The sequence below is a fragment of the Hemibagrus wyckioides genome, linkage group LG21, assembly GCF_019097595.1.
Source record: "Hemibagrus wyckioides isolate EC202008001 linkage group LG21, SWU_Hwy_1.0, whole genome shotgun sequence".
In the NCBI taxonomy this organism is placed as follows: Eukaryota; Metazoa; Chordata; class Actinopteri; order Siluriformes; family Bagridae; genus Hemibagrus; species Hemibagrus wyckioides.
Genome location: NC_080730.1, coordinates 4017438 through 4041087, shown reverse-complemented (window position 1 = coordinate 4041087; position 23650 = coordinate 4017438). Strand labels below are relative to the sequence as shown.

At 36.2% G+C, this 23650-nt stretch overlaps 1 protein-coding gene across 10 annotated transcripts in view; it reads right to left on the bottom strand.

Annotated features, from left to right (window-relative positions):
- Nucleotides 1-23650, bottom strand: part of LOC131342293 (band 4.1-like protein 1) — a 94240-nt gene that overhangs the window by 26058 nt on the left and 44532 nt on the right. For all 10 annotated transcript variants that reach the window (XM_058373016.1, XM_058373013.1, XM_058373014.1 and 7 more), the window contains exons 2-8: nt 16828-16967; nt 16256-16423; nt 7235-7339; nt 5249-5291; nt 4879-4954; nt 3653-3871; nt 1348-1435 (exon numbers count right to left, since the gene is read on the bottom strand). In XM_058373016.1, the coding sequence (XP_058228999.1) occupies nt 1348-1435; nt 3653-3871; nt 4879-4954; nt 5249-5291; nt 7235-7339; nt 16256-16423; nt 16828-16947 (819 nt within the window). In that variant the 5' untranslated portion in view covers nt 16948-16967. The remainder of the gene's footprint in view (nt 1-1347; nt 1436-3652; nt 3872-4878; nt 4955-5248; nt 5292-7234; nt 7340-16255; nt 16424-16827; nt 16968-23650) is intronic.

Sequence of the window (23650 nt, the reverse complement as noted above, 5' to 3'; positions counted from 1 at the left end):
CATGAGTGTTTGTGAATATTCGATGGAACGATATGGCCTTGTCAAACATTTTGAAGTCTGATTTGAGTTGTGAGTCAAACATTTTGAAGTCTGATTTGAGTTGTGAGAAACATTTTGAAGTCTGATTTGAGTTGCCAAACATTTTGAAGTCTGATTTGAGTTGCCAGTCAAATATTTTGAAGTCTGATTTGAGTTGAGTCAAACATTTTGAAGTCTGATTTGAGTTACAGGTCAAACATTTTGAAGTCTGATTTGAGTTGCCAGTCAAATATTTTGAAGTCTGATTTGAGTTGAGTCAAACATTTTGAAGTCTGATTTGAGTTGCGAGTCAAACATTTTGAAGTCTGATTTGAGTTGCGAGTCAAACATTTTGAAGTCTGATTTGAGTTGCGAGTCAAACATTTTGAAGTCTGATTTGAGTTGCGAGTCAAACATTTTGAAGTCTGATTTGAGTTGCGAGTCAAACATTTTGAAGTCTGATTTGAGTTGCGAGTCAAACATTTTGAAGTCTGATTTGAGTTGCGAGTCAAACATTTTGAAGTCTGATTTGAGTTGCCAGTCAAACATTTTGAAGTCTGATTTGAGTTGCCAGTCAAACATTTTGAAGTCTGATTTGAGTTGTGAGTCAAACATTTTGAAGTCTGATTTGAGTTGAGTCAAACATTTTGAAGTCTGATTTGAGTTACAAGTCAAATATTTTGAAGTCTGATTTGAGTTGTGAATCAAATATTTTGAAGTCTGATTTGAGTTGAGTCAAACATTTTGAAGTCTGATTTGAGTTGAGTCAAATATTTTGAAGTCTGATTTGAGTTGTGAGTCAAATATTTTGAAGTCTGATTTGAGTTGTGAGTCAAATATTTTGAAGTCTGATTTGAGATGCGAGTCAAACATTTTGAAGTCTGATTTGAGTTGCAAGTCATAAAGTTTGGGAGTTCAAATCAAAGTCATTGGCTCTGCAATCCAAGTCAACTTGAATGGCATAAGATTTTAAGCCTGAGTAGAGGTGTGAATCATAATTTTTGAAATTTCATGAGTAAGAGTTGTAGGATTTCGAGTTACGAGTCATAAACTTTGTAGTTGAATTGAAATCTGTCCAATTTTCCTCAATTTACACTACAAATCAGTACAGAGTTCACACTTAGCCAGCACAACAGGATATCTTCAAAAAATATCAACATAGTGAAGAAAAAAAAAAATCTCAGATCTATCTGTAGCAGCATTGAAAAGTGTCCAGAGATCCAGAAGTCTTGTAACCTCGTCAGATCCTAAACTGCTGCATTATACAGCAGACAGAGTTGGACAAACAAACCTGAAATCGAGCCAGCAAAAGTTGCTCCTGTATTGTACCTTTGCATGATGTAAGTCGACCCCATACATGGACAGCTTCTTGGCATTCTCCAGGAAGTTCATTTCTGCCTCAGCAGGCGTCATGCCCCTGAACCACCAGATAAAAAAAGAACCTTACATTAAAACAGCAGGAAAGCTTCCATTCGGTTCGGCTGATAACAGAATAAATAAGTGGGCCAGGGGGTCTGAGTCAGTTCTAATACGGAACCAAGACCTCGGCTTGTGCCTGAGGAGCTTCAACACTACCTGCCAATCACTGAGAACCTGACTGTGAAGCTTATTGACTGTCTGACTTAGTAGGAATCAAACAAACAGCCTGAACTGGTTTCAGATCAAACCAGGCCAACAGATGCTGAGCAACAACGCAAGATTTCGTCAGCATCCATGTGTGTGTACGTGTGTGTGTATGTGTAAGTGAAAATAATGGATAATGCTGAAGAAGCACAAACACAGGTTCCATAAGAGGTCCATTAGGGAGAGGTTGCATAACCCAAACTGTGAAACTACAGACAGTCAGGTCTGGGATCTAAGCACAGAATATTAAACACAATGCAAAGTGTTTTGCGAGCTGTGGGAAATCCTGACGAAAGCCTCAAGCTGAGATCAAATTAACCACCTCCTCTGTGCCACATTTCATTAGACTCATCATTTCATTAAACAGTGTGGAAAAGCACACATTAAAAATGTACAAAAAAAAAATGTGGCTCAGACCTTTTAATGAAAATATCCTGCTTTCAAATTTATTCCAGTACCTCATATTTTCATTAATGTTACTAAAAGGAGCCTTTGAACGCATTTGACTTTCATCACTATACCATAAATGTATGAATATATTCATTATTATTCATAACAGCAGCTCATTACATTCACCAATGCATACGCCGCTTCCACGTGAGTTGCATTTACACAATTTGTTTGCGGTCATGCAACTTGATTTGATTGGGTGTCTTCAAACTCTCTTTGTGTGGTTAATGCTAAGAAACATTTGTTAGCATTAACCACACAAAACTGATGTTATTCTTCCACATGTGCTTTAAACGTGTTAATTTAGTACGGAAGTCCTGAAATTATAACATTTTTTTATTTCTTGTTTTCTCGTTAACTTAATTTTCTCATGATGACGACATAGCAAAAGTTGTTTTCTCATGATCACGACTTAATTTTCTCGTCATCACGACTTAACAATAGTTGTTTTCTCGTTATCACGGCTTAATTTTCTCGCGATCTCGACATAAAAGCTGTTTTCTGGTTATCGCGATTTATTTTTCTCGTTATTATGACATAAAAAAGTTGTTTTCTCGTTATCATGACTTAATTTCCTCGCGATCTTGACGTTAAAAAAAATAAACAACAGTTTTCTCGCGAGGTATTTGTATCGTGGGAAAATCTCGCACAGACATAACACTATCTCAGTTTGAATAACTCACTGATCAGAATCTCTAGAACATGTTCTTACAGAAGTCCTAAAGCACCATGGATTATTATTATCTTTCTTTTTTGTTTTCTCGTGATCACTTTTCTGTGTATTCGTGTATGTTCTAGAGCAGGGGTCCCCAAACTACAGCAACAAAATAAGAACCTATTCTAGCATTAGGAAGCATAACAAATACATTTCAAATCATAATAACATCTCTACAATAGTACTAGTAGTCACACCGGCCTATGTAATTTTCTGGTACCGACTGACCCGGCTCCCCAATAAAAAAAGGAAAAATGATGTGGCCCTCACAGAAAAAAAGTTTGGGGACCCCTGATCTAGAGGAAGCAAAAGCGCAGTAATGCAGCATCATGGATGATCATGGACGATCGTATTCGCTTCTTCGATCAGTGATTCATTCGAATTCATTGAAATAGCTCTGTGTATGTCAGTGATTGACAGCATCCACATAATTATGTCTGACAATTGAGAAGGAGGCACGTACGATATACGCCAGGAACATTCGAAAAGGTGCGAGAGTTTTTTTGTTGTGTTGAGATCACGAGAAAACAAGAAAGAAAGCTATCTTAGGACTTCCGTGCTAAATTAGCATGTTGAAAGCACATGTGGAAGCATACCACAGCAGATATCACAACTTTCTCATGATCTTGACATTACAAAAGTTTTCTCGTGAACTCCACATAAAAGTTGTTCTCTTGTACAACTTTTATGCAGAAAAACTTGTAACTAGACACCTTTTTATTCAGTTACTCAGTAACTATAGTGTAGTTTCTGAAAAATTTATTATTAATAATAACAGATATTAGCTAGAGCTAGACATAACTCTGAGAATTCTTCTCATAACAGATACAGAGGATAATCAGTCACCTGTAGGTGCGATGCAGCTCCGTGATTCTTTCCTCCAGCTCTCGGGTCTGGTTAGGGGCGAAGCGGAAATCTCCGACATAGTCTGAACCGTGCTCGTCCTGGTCGTAGTCTCCGAGCTCAGCCTGCACAGTGTAGGAACCCAGCAGAGCATGAGTGACGAACGAGCAGGGAAGCCGACCGGACAGGATGTCATCACGCAGCTGTAGGCACAAGTAGTACCTAGGAGAGACAGGGAGAATGTTTTCAGTCATCCAGCAGAGTAGAAACTCAGAGACGTGTGTGTGTGTGTGTTTGGCATTTATCTGAAAGGCTTTATCAGCCTGATGTGAGATAACACACTCACATTAGACTACAGACATTTAATTTGATGCTAATTCAGGAACAGGAGATTCAATAAAAGACAAAGGACATGTTAACACTGTAAATTTCCTATTTTCATTTCAACCGGATTCATGATGTAGGATTTTTATGTCACATTTTCACCTCAGATCTTTTAATAAAGCTTATATGTTAGCATGATAGCTACCTAGCTGTTTCATGTGGGTTATTTTTCTACAGAGAAAGATTTCCTTGCCTTTCTTCTCCTTGTGAAGTGTGCTTAAATAACTTTTTTTTATATACTTCCTGTTGTTTCTCTTACAATTTTGGCTAATTAGTCATTAAAAAATAAAAATAATAAAATCCCTGTCTGTATATTGTTTCCAAAATTAAATCACTTAAATTAAATGTCTAAGATAATTGTCAGATTGCGACTCTTTCAAGAATCTGTCAAGCTCTGAATCACTCTATTATATTAGTGTGTCAATATGGCTATAAATGTGCAACAGAAATATTCTGTTAAAGGAGCATTCCGTAATTTTCTGCTTGTGAAATAAACTGCAAAGAAAAGAAATAAAAGCTGCTTCTATCCATTCGTAAAAATATAAAGATTTATATGTTCACTGTATTTTTGTTTTGGTTTAATGTGAAAGGACAGCATTGTTTCAGCTAAGGAAATTGTGCAATATCTGGGCCAGAAAAATGTAACCAGTGGCCTGATCTCAATGATCCACTACATGGAAATATTTCAGGTCATAATTTCCACACGGAATTTCTGATATATGATATGATTAAGCCAGGTCTTGGAAGACTTTTAAAAATTACATACTGCCCCTTTAATCTCTAAACCTTACAGCTAATACGGAGAACAAGCTAATACAAGAACAAGTGCAGCATCCTGCTCTTACCTGGTGATGTCCTCCGTGAGCTGCGAAGGATCTGGAGGATAAAATTTAACAGCGAAGGCAAAATGCCAAGGAGAAGCTGAGGACAAAGAGACATATTGCATCATACGAGCGTGGCCATAAAGGTTAAGGTCAGAGAGAATAAGTGTGTGTTTATATTCCTGTTTATTCATTCTCTGAAAGATTCGGTAAGTTTAAAAGAAGACGCTGTATATAGACGTCTTAGAATCACTAGCAGGCTAACTTTAGCTAACATGACAGGATTTTTTTTATCCTTTTTTTTCATTCATTCATATAGCGTTCATTCATTTTTTTTTTTTTTTTTTTTTACAGGTAACAGGTTTGTTTTTTAAGGTCCTTCTCACGCACTTACTTCTCATTTGCTTCTTGATCTCCTTGGAAGGGTCCAGCCAATTCTGCAAGACAAACCACCAACATTTAGCCCTGCCTTTTTGTGCTTTTTTCCACCTGACACATGGCAAATTTACACCACACTGCCTTTGTTTCCCTTACAATCTCTCACTAATTGCATGGTTTCCAGCTCGAAGCCTGTCCGTATGTCTAATCGAAGGAAAGCAGCACGTTTCTCAGACACACTGGGCGATGCAGCGGGCAGAACCGAAACCAAAATCTCAGCACTTTTAATGCTATAATTTTAACACCATGCTGTAAATTTAAATCAGCTTCATTTTTAGCTGATCGTTTCGGCCACTCTGCACAGATCCCAGACTGCAGAGTATTAGCGTTTCGCCGCACTCTTACGCCTTCCTCACCGACAAAGTAAAAGCTTCTAGTCTGAAAATTCTACATAAAGCATTTCCTCTTCAATTCACACAAATCCTGATTTAACTTAAAAAAGCCAATATGCATTTCGAGCAAAGACAGAAGCGTGTATACGACACACAAATCCACTGGATTGGATTTGTTTGCTTGCATTATCCGAGTTTCACAGCTCAGCACAGCTCTTCAACACTAAATTAGATTTCCAAAGAAATAAACACAAATGTGTTTGCCCTGGAGCGATCTTCAGGATGTGAGCTGTAAACCGTACCTAGTGCAAATATTTCTTCAAAGACGATTCAAGCCTCACCTTCATTAACCTTTATATCTAGGCTGATGCTAATCAGTGGTTTTAGTTAGCTAAAACGGATGGTTTATATGTGGTTTCCATATGGCATTTGGCTTTTATAGAAAAGTGAGAAAACAACTTCAAAAGTGTTGGGAAGTTTAGTCATTTTTAATTGAATCGTGAATATAAACTTAACAAGAAAGTAAAGACTGAAGCAACGTGCAATATATTATATAATATTATATTATGATATTTTTAAATAAAGTATAATATAATCATTTTTATATAGAGTATAATATAATTCTTTTTATATTGAGTATGATAAAATTATTTTATACAAAGTATAATGTAATTATTTTTATACAGAATATAACAATTATTTTTATATAAAGTATAATGTAATTATTTTTATATGGAATATAACAATTATTTTTATATAAAGTATAATGTAATTATTTTTATATGGAATATAACAATTATTTTTATATAAAGTATAATGTAATGATTTTTTTATATAGAACATAATATAATGCATATGCAGTGTAATGTTTTTAAAATAGAGCTTTTTTTTGGTTTCTTTCTTGTTGTTTATTTTTTCTGAATTAAAATCCACTAGATTGATTGAACTTGTTGCACGGACACTTTAGACATCTTCTAAGCTTTGAAGAAAATGACAGAAAATGTCAACAATCAGGTTCCTTCATGCTCTTCCACACTAATGAACTAATTGCACCGGTGACTGAAACTTTTTTTTAGTTGAGCAAAAAAAAAAATCCTGAATCCTGAACAAAAAAACCCTCTACACAACAGCTGGCTGCACCACTGCCAACGGCATAATTACCCCAAAATTGCTTCTCTTACGAACAATTTGCTTGTCCCCTCTAGACTCGGCTCTCACCATCCCGCCGTGAATAAACAAGTCTTTTACATGCATCGCACTTTGTTTTTTTTCTGCAGGAGGTCTGTTTGTTCCGCCGCAACGTTCCCTCGGATGTTAACTTTCAAATTACTTACTAAAGTTTATACTCTGGATGTTCGCACTGTAACACAACGTCACCATCTGGATCGGTTTAATGCTCTAAGTGTCTGAGGAGCTATCTGTGTTAAGTTTAATTTAGTTAGCTTTATTTCTAAAGAAAAGCCATGATCCTGACCAGGAAGCTTTCTATTCGTTTATTCCCGAGAATGTATTTTCTTCATGGCTACACAAAAGAAATATAACACAACCCGAAACATGTATCAGCATTAGTACACGTTATACACATCTGTCCATCTGAAAGAGGTTCTGACCTTCTGGCTGTCCGAATCGCTGAAGGTCAAGCCGAAGTAATCCTTCTCCAGCAGGTTGAGATGTTCACACACCATGTCCAGCAGTGCCTGACCCTTGCAGTGCTTCTGTAAATTAAGAGCAAATCAGATGAAATAAAATCCAGCAGCTAGAACAATGTCTCGTGTATTGTCTGTAAAGTCGTTGAAGAGGTGGCGAGATTGAATGGGGTGCAGGAAAAATATGCAGGAATAAAAACAGACAATAAATTGATAAGCTGTAAAACTGGCATGCTGATGAGCTAAAGTCATTGGTCCAAGATTATTGAGAATTTTCAAAAATAAATAAAATGTAACAAAATTGGGTAATTAAAGATTTCTGGAAAAACAAGAGAATAAACCGCTTATTATTCTAAAAACAAAAATCACTGAAAAAACGTGCATTATTTAATTATTTATTTTTCTTTACACATTCCCACATTTCTGTCTCTTTGGTAACAATTTCTGTCTCTTTGGTAACAATGTGAGGCTGTATTTAAGTTGTTATTTTATTTTATTTTATTTTATTTTATTTTATTTTATTTTATTTTATTTTATTTTGCATGAAAAATTGGCTTAGAAAAATTTCATGGTTGAAAAAAAGCCTATATTTATTTATTTGTTTATTTACTTGCTTATTTACTTATGTAGTTATTCAACTGTTTTTTTTTCCTTTGGTGATTTTTTAATGTATTTTATTTATTTATTTATTTATTTATTTATTTATTTATTTATTTATTGTCTTCTACGACTTCTTGTTTTACTGTAGATTTTTTTAAAAAAGTATTAAAAAAATTCATAATTAATTAATTAATTAATTAATTAATTAATTAATTAAATTGTGCAAACTTGACTATTTCTCTCATCTTTCCAGGATTTCAATAAAAAAAATTCACTAGATGATCTGTTTCGCTAGGCTTTGACCGTTGTGTGTGTGTGTGTGTGTGTACTAACTGATTAATTGTAAATGCCATTTCTAAAAAATGCATTTATTTATTTTCTACACACTGTAACAACACTGTGACTGTAGCTTTAATCATCACTCAGCTCTGTCGTATTATTCTCCAGGGGAATATACACACACTGTGGAGTACTACTATCTGGCACAAAGATAAACATACACACACACACACACACACACACACAGACACACAAAGCATCCCTCTAAGAGCCTTACATGCTTCTGCTTCATAGTGACATCAGTCATTGTCATGGAAACAGACGAAGGGTGTTGCTGCTTAAACGCTCCTAAAGAAGTTCTCCTCTTTTTTTAACGACATGAGAGACGAAAAGCACATGTGCGCTCCTAATCCTCTGTCATTTTTGCCTAAAGGCATTAGCCAGCTTCATCTGGAAATTTCTTATTACTCTGATAGAGAAGAAATACAAACTGACATGTCTTTAAGCAAAAAAAAAAGATAAGAAATTAAATTTTTGTTAAGTTAAGAGCTGGAACTATCTTTAAGTACACTCAGGATACGCTCGGATTATTCCGTAACACGTGAGAGGAGATAAGAGCATCTCATTTTCGAACTGCTGCCCGTGTTGCATCACATGGGGAAACACTTTCTACCATCTTCCACATACATGACCTTAGAGATGCCTGTGATTGGCTAGTGTCGCTGTGATTGACAGGGGAAAAGCACCAGATCCCGCCCACCTTTAGAGAGTCGTTTTAGTGTTTTCCTGGACTGCGAAAATCCAGTTTTCTCCGGTCCCACTCACAATAAAAGTCATTAAAATCTTAAGCCATTAAAATCCTTACAGTTCAAATCTATGACGTTTTTTTTAAATACAATTTAAATTCTTTCTATTATTATAAAAACCAATTATAAAGCCAAGTAAATCTTGTCCTTAATGGCGTTTTATTGAACAACTATTTCAAACACACACAAAAAAATAAAATAAATCAAGAAAAAACATCATTTAAAAAAATTTATAAATAGATAAACAAACAAACAAACAAACAAATAAATAAATAAATAAATAGTTCTAGTTATTTGGGTGTTCCTAAAGCCTTAGAAGCAGAATTGACTGAAAAGCTCATTTAAGTATTTAAGTGTTTGATTAAATAACAATTATTGACAGAATTCTTCGACTGGTCTTAGAAGTGATTAGAAGTGATTTTGCGGTGAAAGTTTTTCTGTTTTTTTCCGCAGTGCAGAGCGGAAATTCTCATCCAGGCTAATCGACGGTACGCTAGATAGCATCCTAATGAATAATAAGAATGTATACATGTTAATGACACCGTTCTAACATGTTTCCTGTCTACATTTCTGGCACTTGGCAGACGCCCTTACCCAGAGAGACTTACAATTTATCTCCTTTTATACAACTGAGCAATTAAGAGTTAAGAGCCTTGCTCACAGGTCCAGAAGTGGCATCTTGGTGGACCTGGGATCAAACTCATAAACGTCTGATCAGTAGTTCAGCACCTAAAGCCACTAAGCTACCACAGCCCCATCTAATTCAGTGTAGCAGAACGTGAGGAAGCCAAACGGCTTATTTTCCACTGGATTGTCTTGTTTCTAAAGTGAAAGTTACCTACGTTTGGCAGAAGCCCTTATCCAGAGTGACTTACAACTGATCTCATTTTATACAACTGTGCAATTGATGGTTAAAAGCCTTGCTCAGAGGTACAGCAGAGGCAGCTTGTTGGACCTGGGATTCAAACTCACAACCTTCTGATCAGAAGTCCATCCACTAAGCTACCACATCCCTGTCTAAAGCTAATTCAGTGTAAGCAGAATGCGAGGAATCCAAGCGGCTTATTTTCCACGGGATCGTCTTGTTTCAACAGCGAAAGTTGACACAAAGTACGGCTCAGCTTCACCCAGACTGTCATTATCCACTAGGAGCCTTACGCACAGCACGGTTCTATCTAACCCTATCATTAATGACACAAAGAGGCCAAGCTGATCCAACGCGCATGACGGTAATAGTACAGATCAGATTGTGGGCACGAATAACAGGGTTTAGTTCGGATGCTGGGATCATGAGTGGTAAGGAGGGGTCAGGAAACCAGATCCACAGCAGTCCAGTGCTTTATATAAACAGCCACTAAACAGTTGACCTGGTTATAATCCTATTACTCAGGCTGCTGGGTTAAAAGGTAAAGCGGCTGTCTAATAACTAGTTAGCATGGACAAACATGGTCATGCGGGAAGAACAAGAACCATGAACACAAATTGCCACCATTGTAAGGAATAAAATCCTTTCATGATCAGCAAAGCATGTCTAATTACTGTTACACCACAGTAGTTTTCCATTGCTAATCATTTTTAGCTTTTGAGAAATAAAAAATCCAGTTATTATTAATCCACAAAATGCTCCTTTTATATTGTGTCCATGTTGATGATTGAGTGTCTTTGTCATGTCTCACTCCACAGTGGTGGTTAATACGAAGCTCATATGAAAGTAGACACTCAGGACTTTATGAATTTGTAGTGTTTCAGAAGGATTTCTGTTTTTCCCTAGCCTACTAGTGGTACTATATTCATAGGAAAGTTATAGAAAATGGTTATTTTTTTTCCACACAAATGTTTGTATCTTCAAAGTAAATGTTAATATCAAACCAATTTCTGCTCTCTGAGATGCTCCAAGTGCTTGTTCATCTAAAAAGCAGCTCAGATTTCATCTTCAACCAGTAAAAGTCTGGGGTAAGGTTCTCCAACAGAGGGAAAAACACAATAATTTGATTGTTGTTGTTGTAATTAAAAATGTCTGATAAGTCGATTTCCATTCTGCCTTGTACATGGAAATGAAATGAGTTCATCATAAGCTTTTATTTATTAATAAATCATAAATTTCTCTCTCCTGTTGGAAAGCACGAGACTTTATTTCAGAAATAGTAAATAAACATTTCACAAAACTTTTTGAATCATTTTTTGTGGACTATACAGCATCATAATAGTCCGGTGGTTTCTATTAAAACGATGCTAAACGAAATGAATCAACACCTTCTGACCAATCAGGTTTGAGAAGTCGAATTGTGCTTTTCAGTTCAAAATCAGCTGATTCCCATTTATACATCATTTATGAGTTGTTTGTTCTGCCTGTTTATGACATAAATGGTGAGTAATCATAAAGCTGTTGAACTCAGGAAAATAGCATTTGGCCTTTACATCAGAGCTAAAAGAGTTCCTGACAGACGGAAGTTTTGGACTGACTTATTGCACTGGTGGATTTTAAATGTCACACTACACCCCCCACCAACACCACTCATCCCCGGTTATGCCCTCTCCATGTTAACTTACACAATCAGGCATAAAAATGGCAAAAATGTGGCTTAGGCAGAAATATATCACCGTCACACGAGCTCTGTATGTGTAAATTGTGAATTCTTTTCCCTGCTTGGTCCTCATATATGTGTTGAAAGAGCTGATAACAGCAACATTCCCTGATTCTTCTGCTTGAATGAATGAAGATAATGACATTCTGCAAATGTCAGGGCTGGAGGCTTGTCGTCTAAGCGTCCACGCTCGTCTGGATCTCGACCTCCGTGCTGTACGTCGTCCGGGAAGCAGTAACTGATTAAGCAGGACAGTAATTATATTAGGTTCTTATCGGGTCTTTCCTCATCCTCTGATCCTCTCAGCCTGAGATAATGACTTTTATTTGAAGGTTTCTTTAAAGGAACATCACTATTTGCATTTCAGTACATAAACGCTGGTAATGATAATAATAATAATAATAATAATAATAATAATAATAATAATACATTTCAGATCTAATAAAACACAAATTTTACTTTATTACAATTTCTAATATTACTTTATACAATATTATTATTGAGGTATTTATTTATTTATTTATTTATTTATTTATTTATTTATTTATTTTATTTATTTATTTATTTTTTATTTTTTTTTACTATTACTAATATTATTTTATTCATATTATTATTGAGGTGTTTTTTTTTGTTTATTTATTTTGTAATTTTTTTTTTACTTTATTACTGTTACTAATATTATTTTACACAATATTATTATTGAGATAGGGTTTTTTGTTTGTTTATTTTTTTTTTATCTTTTATCTGCAGGTTGACTCTTGTGAGACTTTAGTGATTAAATCTCGATTTGTGTTATTTTTAATTAAATCATAAACTTACCGGCCATAACTATTTTTTCCTAACTATTTCATTTTCCTCAACACGTTGCAGTCATGCTGCTCGCTGTTGACCATTAATCGTCCATCAGGCTCTTATAGAATGACCACTAAAACATGGTGAATAATTAATATGACTAAAAATACACTCACAGCAAGAACGAGGAGCAACGTTATCAAACCTGTCCCCAGGGTCACAAGTGTGTATTATATTTCATGTTTTGTTTTGTTTTGTTTTTTTTTTTCCTCTGAAATCTCCACCATGGGTTTGCATCCAATACAAGTGAGAATAAAACACAAGTCAAGCCCAGATCTGAGAGCTGGACAGGTGAGAGTTACATATCTTGCTTCAGGGTCCAGTCGAGCTTCTCAACCCCTCCCCAAAAAAAAGTTAGCTTCCAAGTTTCACGGATTTAAAATCTATGGAAGTGCTTCTGCCCGGAGAGAAGGAGGTCCACGTTCGTCATCTCCGCACACATACTGTAGATAAGACAGCTAGAGTTTTAGGTTAGCAAAACGTTTTACGCTACATCCATACGAGCGCTCTGTTAGGAGAACGTTCTGATAACGTTATAGGAACATAAACACTAACATTTCCATATCTTTTGTGTTTGGTTGAGTGGCCAACGCTCTAATGACGCTGTAAAGTAAATCGTTATTTCATGGGAAGTTATTAGAATGTCGCGGGATCGTTATTTTTCGAACGTTAAAACAACCTCGCGTTCTAAATACCCTGTTAATGTTCGTTTAATTCATGTGTTATGTTCAAGAACGCATCATTCACACTGAATAAGATCCTGCTCATATATTACTATTTTATATACAGCCAGGCACATAAATAATGACTCAGTAGTCTCAAATTGAAGTGAAATTGAATTGAAAGTCAATTAATTCTAAGAAAACTACACACATCAGGTCTCTCTCGGATTTTCAGAATGTGGTTAAATCTTTTTATCCTGAAAAATTCACCCGTCCTTATTCATCTTTACCAAGGACTCCAGTAAATCCTCAGCCCTAGAACTCCAATCTGATTCGTTTTCAAATCCTGGAATGGCTTTATTACTCTAAAAATGACTCCAGCTTCTGCCTCGGGCACTATTTTATTTTTCACATGGTATATTTGAAGCGCATACAAAATATTCTGGCAGGGCCGGACGATTTTTTTTTGTTCGCAACAGGAAGCTCCGACAGTGGACATTGTTACAGGCAAAAAACAGCTTTTAAATTGAAACTCTGCGAGCACTCGGGGTGAATGAGACCCTTATTAAAGAAAGAAATGGAACAGCTTCACTTTAATGAGCCCAAATCACAAAAGCTTTCTTGGAGGATAGTCGAGTGTGTGAAGAGCTTTGGTTAATCTTCTGAAAGAGATTTCATGTCCAATGTTGTAATCATTTTCTCCTTTCTGTGGACCTTTATATTTATTCTGTAAAGCGGCTCTCTTTTTCGTTTTTCCGGAAAAAAGTCCACGCTTTCAAAATAAAAACAGTGATGATTTGTTTTTCCAGGAATTAAATACTGGCTTTTTTTTTTTTTTCTTTCCAGAATCCAGATCCATAAAATGGGAATTTCTATACTGTATATTTAATTATTCATAATATTATGAATTTTAAGTCAATAAAGAGGACATCATTTCCACTTTAATTCCCAAGAAAACTATATTTAAAAAAAAAGCTATAATACTGTATTATTACTAAAATAATTTCAGTGCTTCAAAGCAACATAATTATAAACTTTCCCATAATAATATTTGATTCAAACTATTAGATTTAATGAATCTCATATAATTAGATGATATTATGGCACAATTAGACTCCATATTCATGTCAAATCTTAATTGTACTTCGCGTATGACATTTGCATTTTATTTTAGAAACCCATGAGGGAAAAATTTGCAAATTTAAAAGAAAAATATTAATATAATATACAGTATTTGTATGCTAATCCTTATTTAGACTGCTGCAATAGAGCTAGGTGTGCAATTAATTTACCTGCAGTTCATTTCTACAGCTGCGTATAATAATAACAGCGGTACAGAATTGTCTTTAGGTCACGTAAACATATGCAAAGATTTAGTCTCTTACACACACCCACACACATCGAGTGCCACAGCCAGCTCCACGTAACAACCCTTATGCTATTTATGCATCAAATCATGAAGAAAAACCTAAGCACATTATGCACTCACAGCAGCTCTTAACTGGTCACTTAAATGATGTTCGTTATTTGTTTTTGAAGCAAAAAGGCAAGAAAATTCTGGCTGAAGGTTGAGTAAGGCTGAGATTATACATAACTTTCATTTACTGGTCAGAAGAGTGTGTGTAGAAAGCACAGAGTCATCCAAGTACGGCGAACACAGAGCCAAACTCTAAATAAATTCCTGATCATTATCAATATGAAAAACAATAACCAGTTGAAAATGTTTATCAGTCTCGCAAATCAAATCCTAGTAATTATTTTCTCTCTCTTTTTTTATTTTATCAGACCACAATTTCTAAGGGAAATAAATCTGCAACTCAATATCTCACTTTAAATCATTGAATATAATGAAATAACAAACATACTGTATATATTCATATCTATAAGAAAATAGAATTCATCCAGCGCTACCTTAAGGAAGGCCGTTCATATGGCGTGATTTTGGATATACTGATAGCGTATCATGGCGTAAAGAGTTAGTTTGCGATCTCTAAAAACACACCTGAAGAACGCAGGAATGTTTCAGAGACTAAACTATTCTAGATTAAAGGATGTAAGAGCAGAGCTGTGTTCATACACACACCAATCCACTTTCTACTGCTGCAGCTACTGCTGGACTTCCTGTAGATCCTGAGTGACCCATGTCCCGTCCAGTCAGAGGTAAGAATTCCATTCTCAAACTATACCTACTTTTACCAGTTTGTCTGATTTGTTTGATTTGTTATTGTGTTTTGCACTTCTCGCAGTAGTTGCATAACCTTACACAGAATTTTACTGGTCAAATTTCCGCTGCTTATGAAGAAGCACTCACAGCACGTAAAACTCTCATTTGGTCACTTAAAGGTAGATCAACACAGATGAAAGATTCACTGGTTTGTGTAATGTTTTTGTGTGTATATATATTCATACCACAGCGCTAGTTGGTAGAATTCTCGATTCTGATTGGTTAGAAGTTTTTCACTAATTCAGTGTTGTTCTTCTTGTTGTTCTTTCTGGCTGCTTCCTGTTTGGGGTCACCACAGCATGTCAATTGGCCCACATTTGATTTGGCACAGGTTTTTTCGTGACGCAACCCTCCCAATTTTATCCGGGCTTGGGATTTGCACTGAGAGTTAGCTCTTCAGTGGCTGGGTTAGCGCCCCGCCCGGGAATCAAACCCCTAGCGGCGGCAATGAGAGCACAGGATCCTGTCACTGGATCACCAGGAGGCATGCTTTCATTAATTCAAAAATATTCAATAATAATATTGTTTCTATAGCAACAGCCTACCCTAGGATAATTGTACAGTGGAGGCTGAACAAAAACAGTGAAAGAGTATGATTTCCTGAGAAGAGAAATGTTTTGGATTGGAAGGAGTCTCCAGTGTCAGTGTTGTGTATTAGTTGGAGATAAAGCCGTAAATTGGAATTTCCAGCACAGGAAAATCTGAGAGATGTTAACAGGCATTCTACAACTTGAATTATTACTGAATACAAATATAATCTGACTTTTTTTTATTAAAAAATAATTGTGATCTTTGGCAATCTGCTGTGGCGTAAGAGACAAAAACAATACTTTGGCACGTATTGTTATTCTAAAACGACCCACTTCAGAGAGCTATCGTTTACTTCACTCGTTTTATTCTGTACACAAGACAGAAACATAACTGCAGTGGATTTATGACCTGCTCCAGGATTACACTGATGACATATCTTATCTTACCTCAATACCAGCTTCGTAATCAGAGCTGTCCAGGAGAGTCACTTTGAAGGGGAAAGTCTTCACACGCTTGGACGACTTCTGTGGCGATTTGGGGCTTTTGCCCGGTGTCGTTCGTTCGGATTCATCGTCCGGATCTTTCTGATCGTCTGGACGTTTGCCATCTTGGTCCTAAAAAAACAGTAAGTCAAATACGTGAAGATGGATGTCTCAGATAAAAAAAAAAAATAAATAAAAACTTGATGGCAATAAATAAAAATCCTTGGACTGAAGAAAAGAAACACGTTCTGTCTTGGATGCTAAAAGGTTCTTTGATTGGTTCCTCTGTTGGAACACTAAAGGAATCTTTAAAAACACTTTGGGAAGGTAGAACACTACACCACTGTTGTAAATCTGTCACATTTTGAGACTTTTTTAAAAATAAAATTTCCATTAGAAGATTATTTTCATTTCATAATTGTGCCATGTTTGGATTTCATCAGATGTAGAATTGTTTAAAAAAAATTAAAATGATTACAGCGAGTAAAAATTTGAATATATTTTCTATCTAATGCTGTAAAATTCTGGTTCTGTACCTGTTTGGCCATTTTGCCGTCCGAAGAAGACTCGGACATTCTGCCTGCGGACGCTTTCTGTTGAGACGGTTCCTCTGCTGCCTTCTTCACCTCCGACTCAGGACCTTTCTCCGTGGTCATTTTCTCTTCTTCACTTTACCCTACAAAACACATCAACATGAAAAAGCTGTTATTTTCCATTCAGCATTTTTTTTTTCCATTTAACGACCAACCTACAATTCCAACTATAGCTTTATATTATTAAAAACATTGAGGCTTTTCTGACTGAACTGCTGCTACATCGAACTGCTACAAATGCCATTTCCAAAATAGTTCAACATCATTAATGTTGTCAATCAGATCTAATCAAAACCATAAATTATATTTGGAGAGATTTCAGGAAAGCTCGCAGGACACAAGGACGGTTTGGTTACAGGTCATTACTGATCCAAGTTTACGCACTTTTGCATTTATTAATCCAGTTGCTGTGTCCAAAATTTATGCTTGTGGGTCATTCACTATTTGTTTTGGAAGCAAAAAGCAAGAAAATTCTGGCTGGCGGTCGAGTAAGGCTGAGATTGTACACAAAACTTTCATTTACTGCTCAGAAAAGTGTGTGTAGAAAGCACAGAATCATCCAAGGATGGTGAACGCAGAGCCAAACCCCAAATAAATTACTGATGATTATCAATACGAAAAATAATAACTGCTTAAAATGTTTTGTTTATCAAACCCTAGAGTATTATTTTCTCTTTTTTCCCTTCATCAGACCAAATTTCTGGGGGGAAAAAAACTCTATAGCAACTCTATAGCATGTTTGCTTCACTTCCTGGAGTTCATTTGGAAATCATCTCACTCAGACGCTCTAGGATGTTGTTCTGGTTCACACAGAGTGAGATTTCTGGGTTCTTGCCTGCCTATAGAAGCAAACCAAGCAGGAGAACACACTAGGGTTTCGTTCAAATGTACTGAATTTTCCATATGAAAGAATTTTATAAAATTACTCTACTCTACAATTTTTCAACCCTTTTCACCACTACACTGGTGTTCCATTGACTCATGGGATATTTGTAATCAGTTTAAACTAATGAATGATTTTTTGGCTGTGAGTCTGATATAAAATGAGTCAGTTGGCGTTCAGTGTGTTTTAGACGTGTGTTTTTCCCTCTGTTGGAGAACCTTACACAGAATTTTACTGGTTGAAGATCAAATTTGAGCTGCTCTGTAGATGAACAAGCACTTGGAGCATCTCAGAGAGCAGAAATGGGTTTGATATCAACATTTACTTTGAAGATACAAACATTTGTGTGGAAAAAATAACCATCTTTGGGGGTTTTTTGGAACTTTTCTATGAATATATCACCTCTAGTAGGTTAGGGAATGGATGCAGAGATGCTTATGAAACACTACAAATTCTTAAAAATCCTAAGTGTCTACTTTCTTATGAGCTTCATGTTAACCACCACTGTGGAGTCGGACATGACAAAGACATTTAATCATCAACATGGAGACAACAAAAACAGGAGCAAACTCCACAATCACCAAAAGAAATTTGTATTTCGTTTGAATCCACATGCTACTCCTGACATTCACAAACACACTCCGGGTTCATTAAATCAGTCCAGACATATCCGTACATGTAAAGCCCTTCATGGACATCCCCTTTCATTTTCTCCCTTCTCCTCACACGCATGTCCATCACTTAAATTGAACGTCTCACACCTTTTCGAGTTAGTCTAATCCATTCACGGACTGACATCCGAGCTCTTCCAAGTGGCCTCAGGAAACAAATAACATCAGCATAATGCAACAAAATTTAGGCATGGACAAGTCTAAAGCGACGGAGAGAAAACTATTGAAACCGGACTGCAGGGACTGCAACAAGGGTGAATTTCAGGCCCGTTAAAAAAGAAGCGCAACTTCTACCACACTCCAAATTCCACACGGACAAAACTAAGAGAAACATCTGTTCCTGTGCCAGCTCATATTTTTCAAGTTGCCTGCTACAGCTGAGCTCACCGCTATGGCAATAAATCAATTTTTCATCTTTTTTTTTTTTGTCTGAGGCGCTAAAATTACGAGGCTGTAAACCTGCCATTGTGTAGCGGATTTCCTTTGAGTGTAGAACTCCGGTGAAAGGCTCAAGGGATATCCATCTTCATCTACAAAAGTAGCTCTCAGCTTCTTTATTAGAGACGAGACAAACTCTCTGAACAACGCTTCGTCATTTAACAGAGTGCAGTCTAAAACTGTAAAGCCGATTTCGCACAGAAATCAAACAAAACAAGGACGTATACAAAGTCTTATGTAGCTGATTGAACATGTCTTTCTTCTCATATTTCTGATTAAAATGGGTTTTTTAACCTCTTTCTTCTGTCACACAAAAACATGAGTGTTCAGTTTAGTCAATAATGCAAATGAGATGCAAATGCGTTTTGCACACCAGCTAGGAGAATGAGGTCATAATATTTCCAGGAGAAACCGTACAAGTGGCTCAGAATATTTTTTGCCACTTATCAGGGGCCTACAACAGAAGGAAGCTAAGGGAATCATTTCAGACCGCACACCAGCTATAACATGAGGTGTTGGACTACTGATCAGAAGGCTGTGAGTTTGAATCCCAGGTCCACCAAGTTGCCACTGCTGGACCCTTAAGCAATGCGCTTAACCCTCAGTTGAGATAAAATTTAAGTTGCTCTGGATAAGGGCGTCTACCAAATGCCGTAAATGTTCTGTCATCTGGGAAGCGGTTCAGAATCATCTGAAGTACCACACTTAATGTACTGTATGTGGAAGGATGTGACCCTGCTCAATTATATAAAAGGTTAATGGTTAAGTGCTTTGGGGTAATGCTGCCTCACTGGATAAGGCCTTGAGATAATTATTACAAGTTCAAAACATCAAGCTAAGTCCTTGAGCAGAGACCCTTATCCCTCAGTTGCTCTGGGTAAAAGTGGCTTTGGAAAAGAGCATGAGCAAAATGCAAAATAAATAAATAAATAAATGTACTCATTAGCACATTGTTGTGGTATAAGAGGCATAAAATGCTTGCATCAATCTTCATCACACCACTCTGTTGTCGGTTATTCTTCCTACACCAGCATGCCCACACGTGTGTTAATCCTTTCTTAAAAGCAGCGAGATGCAACAATCGTGACTCAGATATGAAGACAAACTCCCACAAATTCCTAAGTTTGCCTCTGACTCTGAATGGAAGTGGGTCTCCTGTCTGGAGATGTTTAATAGCATCAGATTAATTACCAAATTAGCGAGGGCTGTTATCGTCCACAGAGAGAGTGAGCAGCATTTGAAGCTATCCATTTCCTGTCACAGCCCATTACCCAGCCGTGTCCTGGAATACAGAGTCGCAGAGTCATGCGCTGAAATGCTGCAGCACCAAGCGGCAGACAAGCGACCGGAAAACACCGGGTAATAAAGTGCTGATGAAAAAGCCGTTATTAAAGAAAGTTTGGGAGCGCTTTCAGAGATTCATAACTCATCATCAGACTCGACACTGACCTTCTGAAGTGTCTGATTTTATTACACATATCTTCTGAAGCTCAACAATGACAAACTGATAGCTTAGAGGGAAGAAGGGTATCATAGTGGAAAGAAAGAAAGAAAGAAAGAAAGAAAGAAAGAACACAACAGAATGCAAGGAAAAAGGAAGGCAGATGAACAGACGGATAGATAGATAGATAGATAGATAGATAGATAGATAGATAGATAGATAGATAGATAGACAGACAGACAGACAGACAGACAGACAGACAGACAGACAGACAGACAGACAGATAGATAGATAGATAGATAGATAGATAGATAGATAGATAGATAGATAGATAGATAGATAGATCATGTGAAAGAAAGAAAGAAAGAAAGAAAGAAAGAAAGAAAGAAAGAAAGAAAGAAAGAAAGAAAGAACACAATAGAATGCAAGGACAAAGGAAGGCAGATGAACAGACGGATAGATAGATAGATAGATAGACAGACAGACAGACAGACAGACAGACAGATAGATAGATAGATAGATAGATAGATAGATAGATAGATAGATCATGTGAAAGAAAGAAAGAAAGAAAGAAAGAAAGAAAGAAAGAAAGAACACGACAGAATGCAAGGAAAAAGGAAGGCAGATGAACAGACGGAGAAATAGATAGATAGATAGATAGACAGACAGACAGACAGACAGACAGACAGACAGACAGACAGATAGATAGATAGATAGATAGATAGATAGATAGATAGATAGATAGATCATGTGAAAGAAAGAAAGAAAGAAAGAAAGAAAGAAAGAAAGAAAGAAAGAAAGAAAGAAAGAAAGAAAGAAAGAACACAACAGAATGCAAGGAAAAAGGAAGGCAGATGAACAGACGGATAGATAGATAGATAGATAGATAGATAGATAGATAGATAGATAGATAGATAGATAGACAGACAGACAGACAGACAGACAGACAGACAGACAGACAGACAGATAGATAGATAGATAGATAGATAGATAGATAGATAGATAGATAGATAGATAGATAGATAGATAGATCATGTGAAAGAAAGAAAGAAAGAAAGAAAGAAAGAAAGAAAGAAAGAAAGAAAGAACACAATAGAATGCAAGGACAAAGGAAGGCAGATGAACAGACAGACAGATAGATAGATAGATAGATAGATAGATAGATAGATAGATAGATAGATAGATAGATAGATAGATAGATAGATAGATAGATAGATAGATAGATAGATAGATCTTGTGAAGCTTCAATGATGAGCTTCACAGAAAGAAAGAAAATATCTCAAAGTGAGAAGTAAGAGAGAAAGAAAGATAGATAGATAGATAGATAGATAGATAGATAGATAGATAGATAGATAGATAGATAGATAGATAGATAGATAGATAGATCATGTGAAAGAAAGAAAGAAAAAGAAAGAAAGAAAGAAAGAAAGAAAGAAAGAAAGAAAGAAAGAAAGAAAGAAAGAAAGAACACGACAGAATGCAAGGAAAAAGGAAGGCAGATGAACAGACGGAGAAATAGATAGATAGATAGATAGATAGATAGATAGATAGATAGATAGACAGACAGACAGACAGACAGACAGACAGACAGATAGATAGATAGATAGATAGATAGATAGATAGATAGATAGATAGATAGATAGATAGATCATGTGAAAGAAAGAAAGAAAGAAAGAAAGAAAGAAAGAAAGAAAGAAAGAAAGAAAGAAAGAAAGAAAGAAAGAAAGAAAGAAAGAACACAACAGAATGCAAGGAAAAAGGAAGGCAGATGAACAGACGGATAGATAGATAGATAGATAGATAGATAGATAGATAGATAGATAGATAGATAGACAGACAGACAGACAGACAGACAGACAGACAGACAGACAGATAGATAGATAGATAGATAGATAGATAGATAGATAGATAGATAGATAGATAGATAGATAGATAGATAGATCATGTGAAAGAAAGAAAGAAAGAAAGAAAGAAAGAAAGAAAGAAAGAAAGAAAGAAAGAAAGAAAGAAAGAAAGAACACAATAGAATGCAAGGACAAAGGAAGGCAGATGAACAGACGGATAGATAGATAGATAGATAGATAGATAGATAGATAGATAGATAGATAGATAGATAGATAGATAGATAGATAGATAGATAGATCATGTGAAAGAAAGAAAGAAAGAAAGAAAGAAAGAAAGAAAGAAAGAAAGAAAGAAAGAAAGAAAGAAAGAAAGAAAGAAAGAACACAATAGAATGCAAGGACAAAGGAAGGCAGATGAACAGACGGATAGATAGATAGATAGATAGATAGATAGATAGATAGATAGATAGATAGATAGATAGATAGATAGATAGATAGATAGATAGATAGATAGATCTTGTGAAGCTTCAATGATGAACTTCACAGAAAGAAAGAAAATATGTCAAAGTGAGAAGTAAGAGAGATAGATAGATAGATAGATAGATAGATAGATAGATAGATAGATAGATAGATAGATAGATAGATAGATAGATAGATCATGTGAAAGAAAGAAAGAAAGAAAGAAAGAAAGAAAGAAAGAAAGAAAGAAAGAAAGAAAGAACACAATAGAATGCAAGGAAAAATGAAGGCAGATGAACAGACGGATAGATAGATAGATAGATAGATAGATAGATAGATAGATAGATAGATAGATAGATAGATAGATAGATAGATAGATAGATAGATAGATAGATAGATAGATAGATAGACAAAGGAACTTTAGTGTAGCAAGGCAATACAGCAAACTTTTTTTATATCCACCAGAGAATAGTTTGAATCTTCAAACATCAAACCAAATTCTTTTTCTTTCTTTTTTTACAGAATGTTAATTGTTTCTTGTCTTGTTTAACGCTAGATAGAAGCAGGGAGGGGAAAAGGGAGGGATGAAGGGTGGGAGGGGCTGCCTGAGATTCAGTTACCATGGAAACAGCGGGGAACAATTTCCATCGGCCAAGCTGTGATAGAGATGTGGGTCTGTGTGGAAGAAGAGGAAACAGTCAAGAGGAAAGAGAGAAAAAGGAAATAGAAAAGCGGGATGCTATCATGGGGAGAGGAGTGCAGAGGGGTAGATAAAGGCAGTAAACGTGGCTGGAGGCTTAGCGCCGGATCCCTCAGTGGGTGCAGGACCCCGAACAGCCGGACATGCCCACGGTTCTCTCGGAGGCTTGTGGAAGCCATCGAACGCCTCGTTGCTTCTCTTTTTCCTCCTCCTACAAGTCTGTCGTCTACAACAGCACAAAGGCTAAGCACAGTGCGCACAAAGCGTTCAAACCAGCGCTGGGTTTTATCCTCTATCCCCAGCCGTCTGCAGGACCACAGTAAACACCGT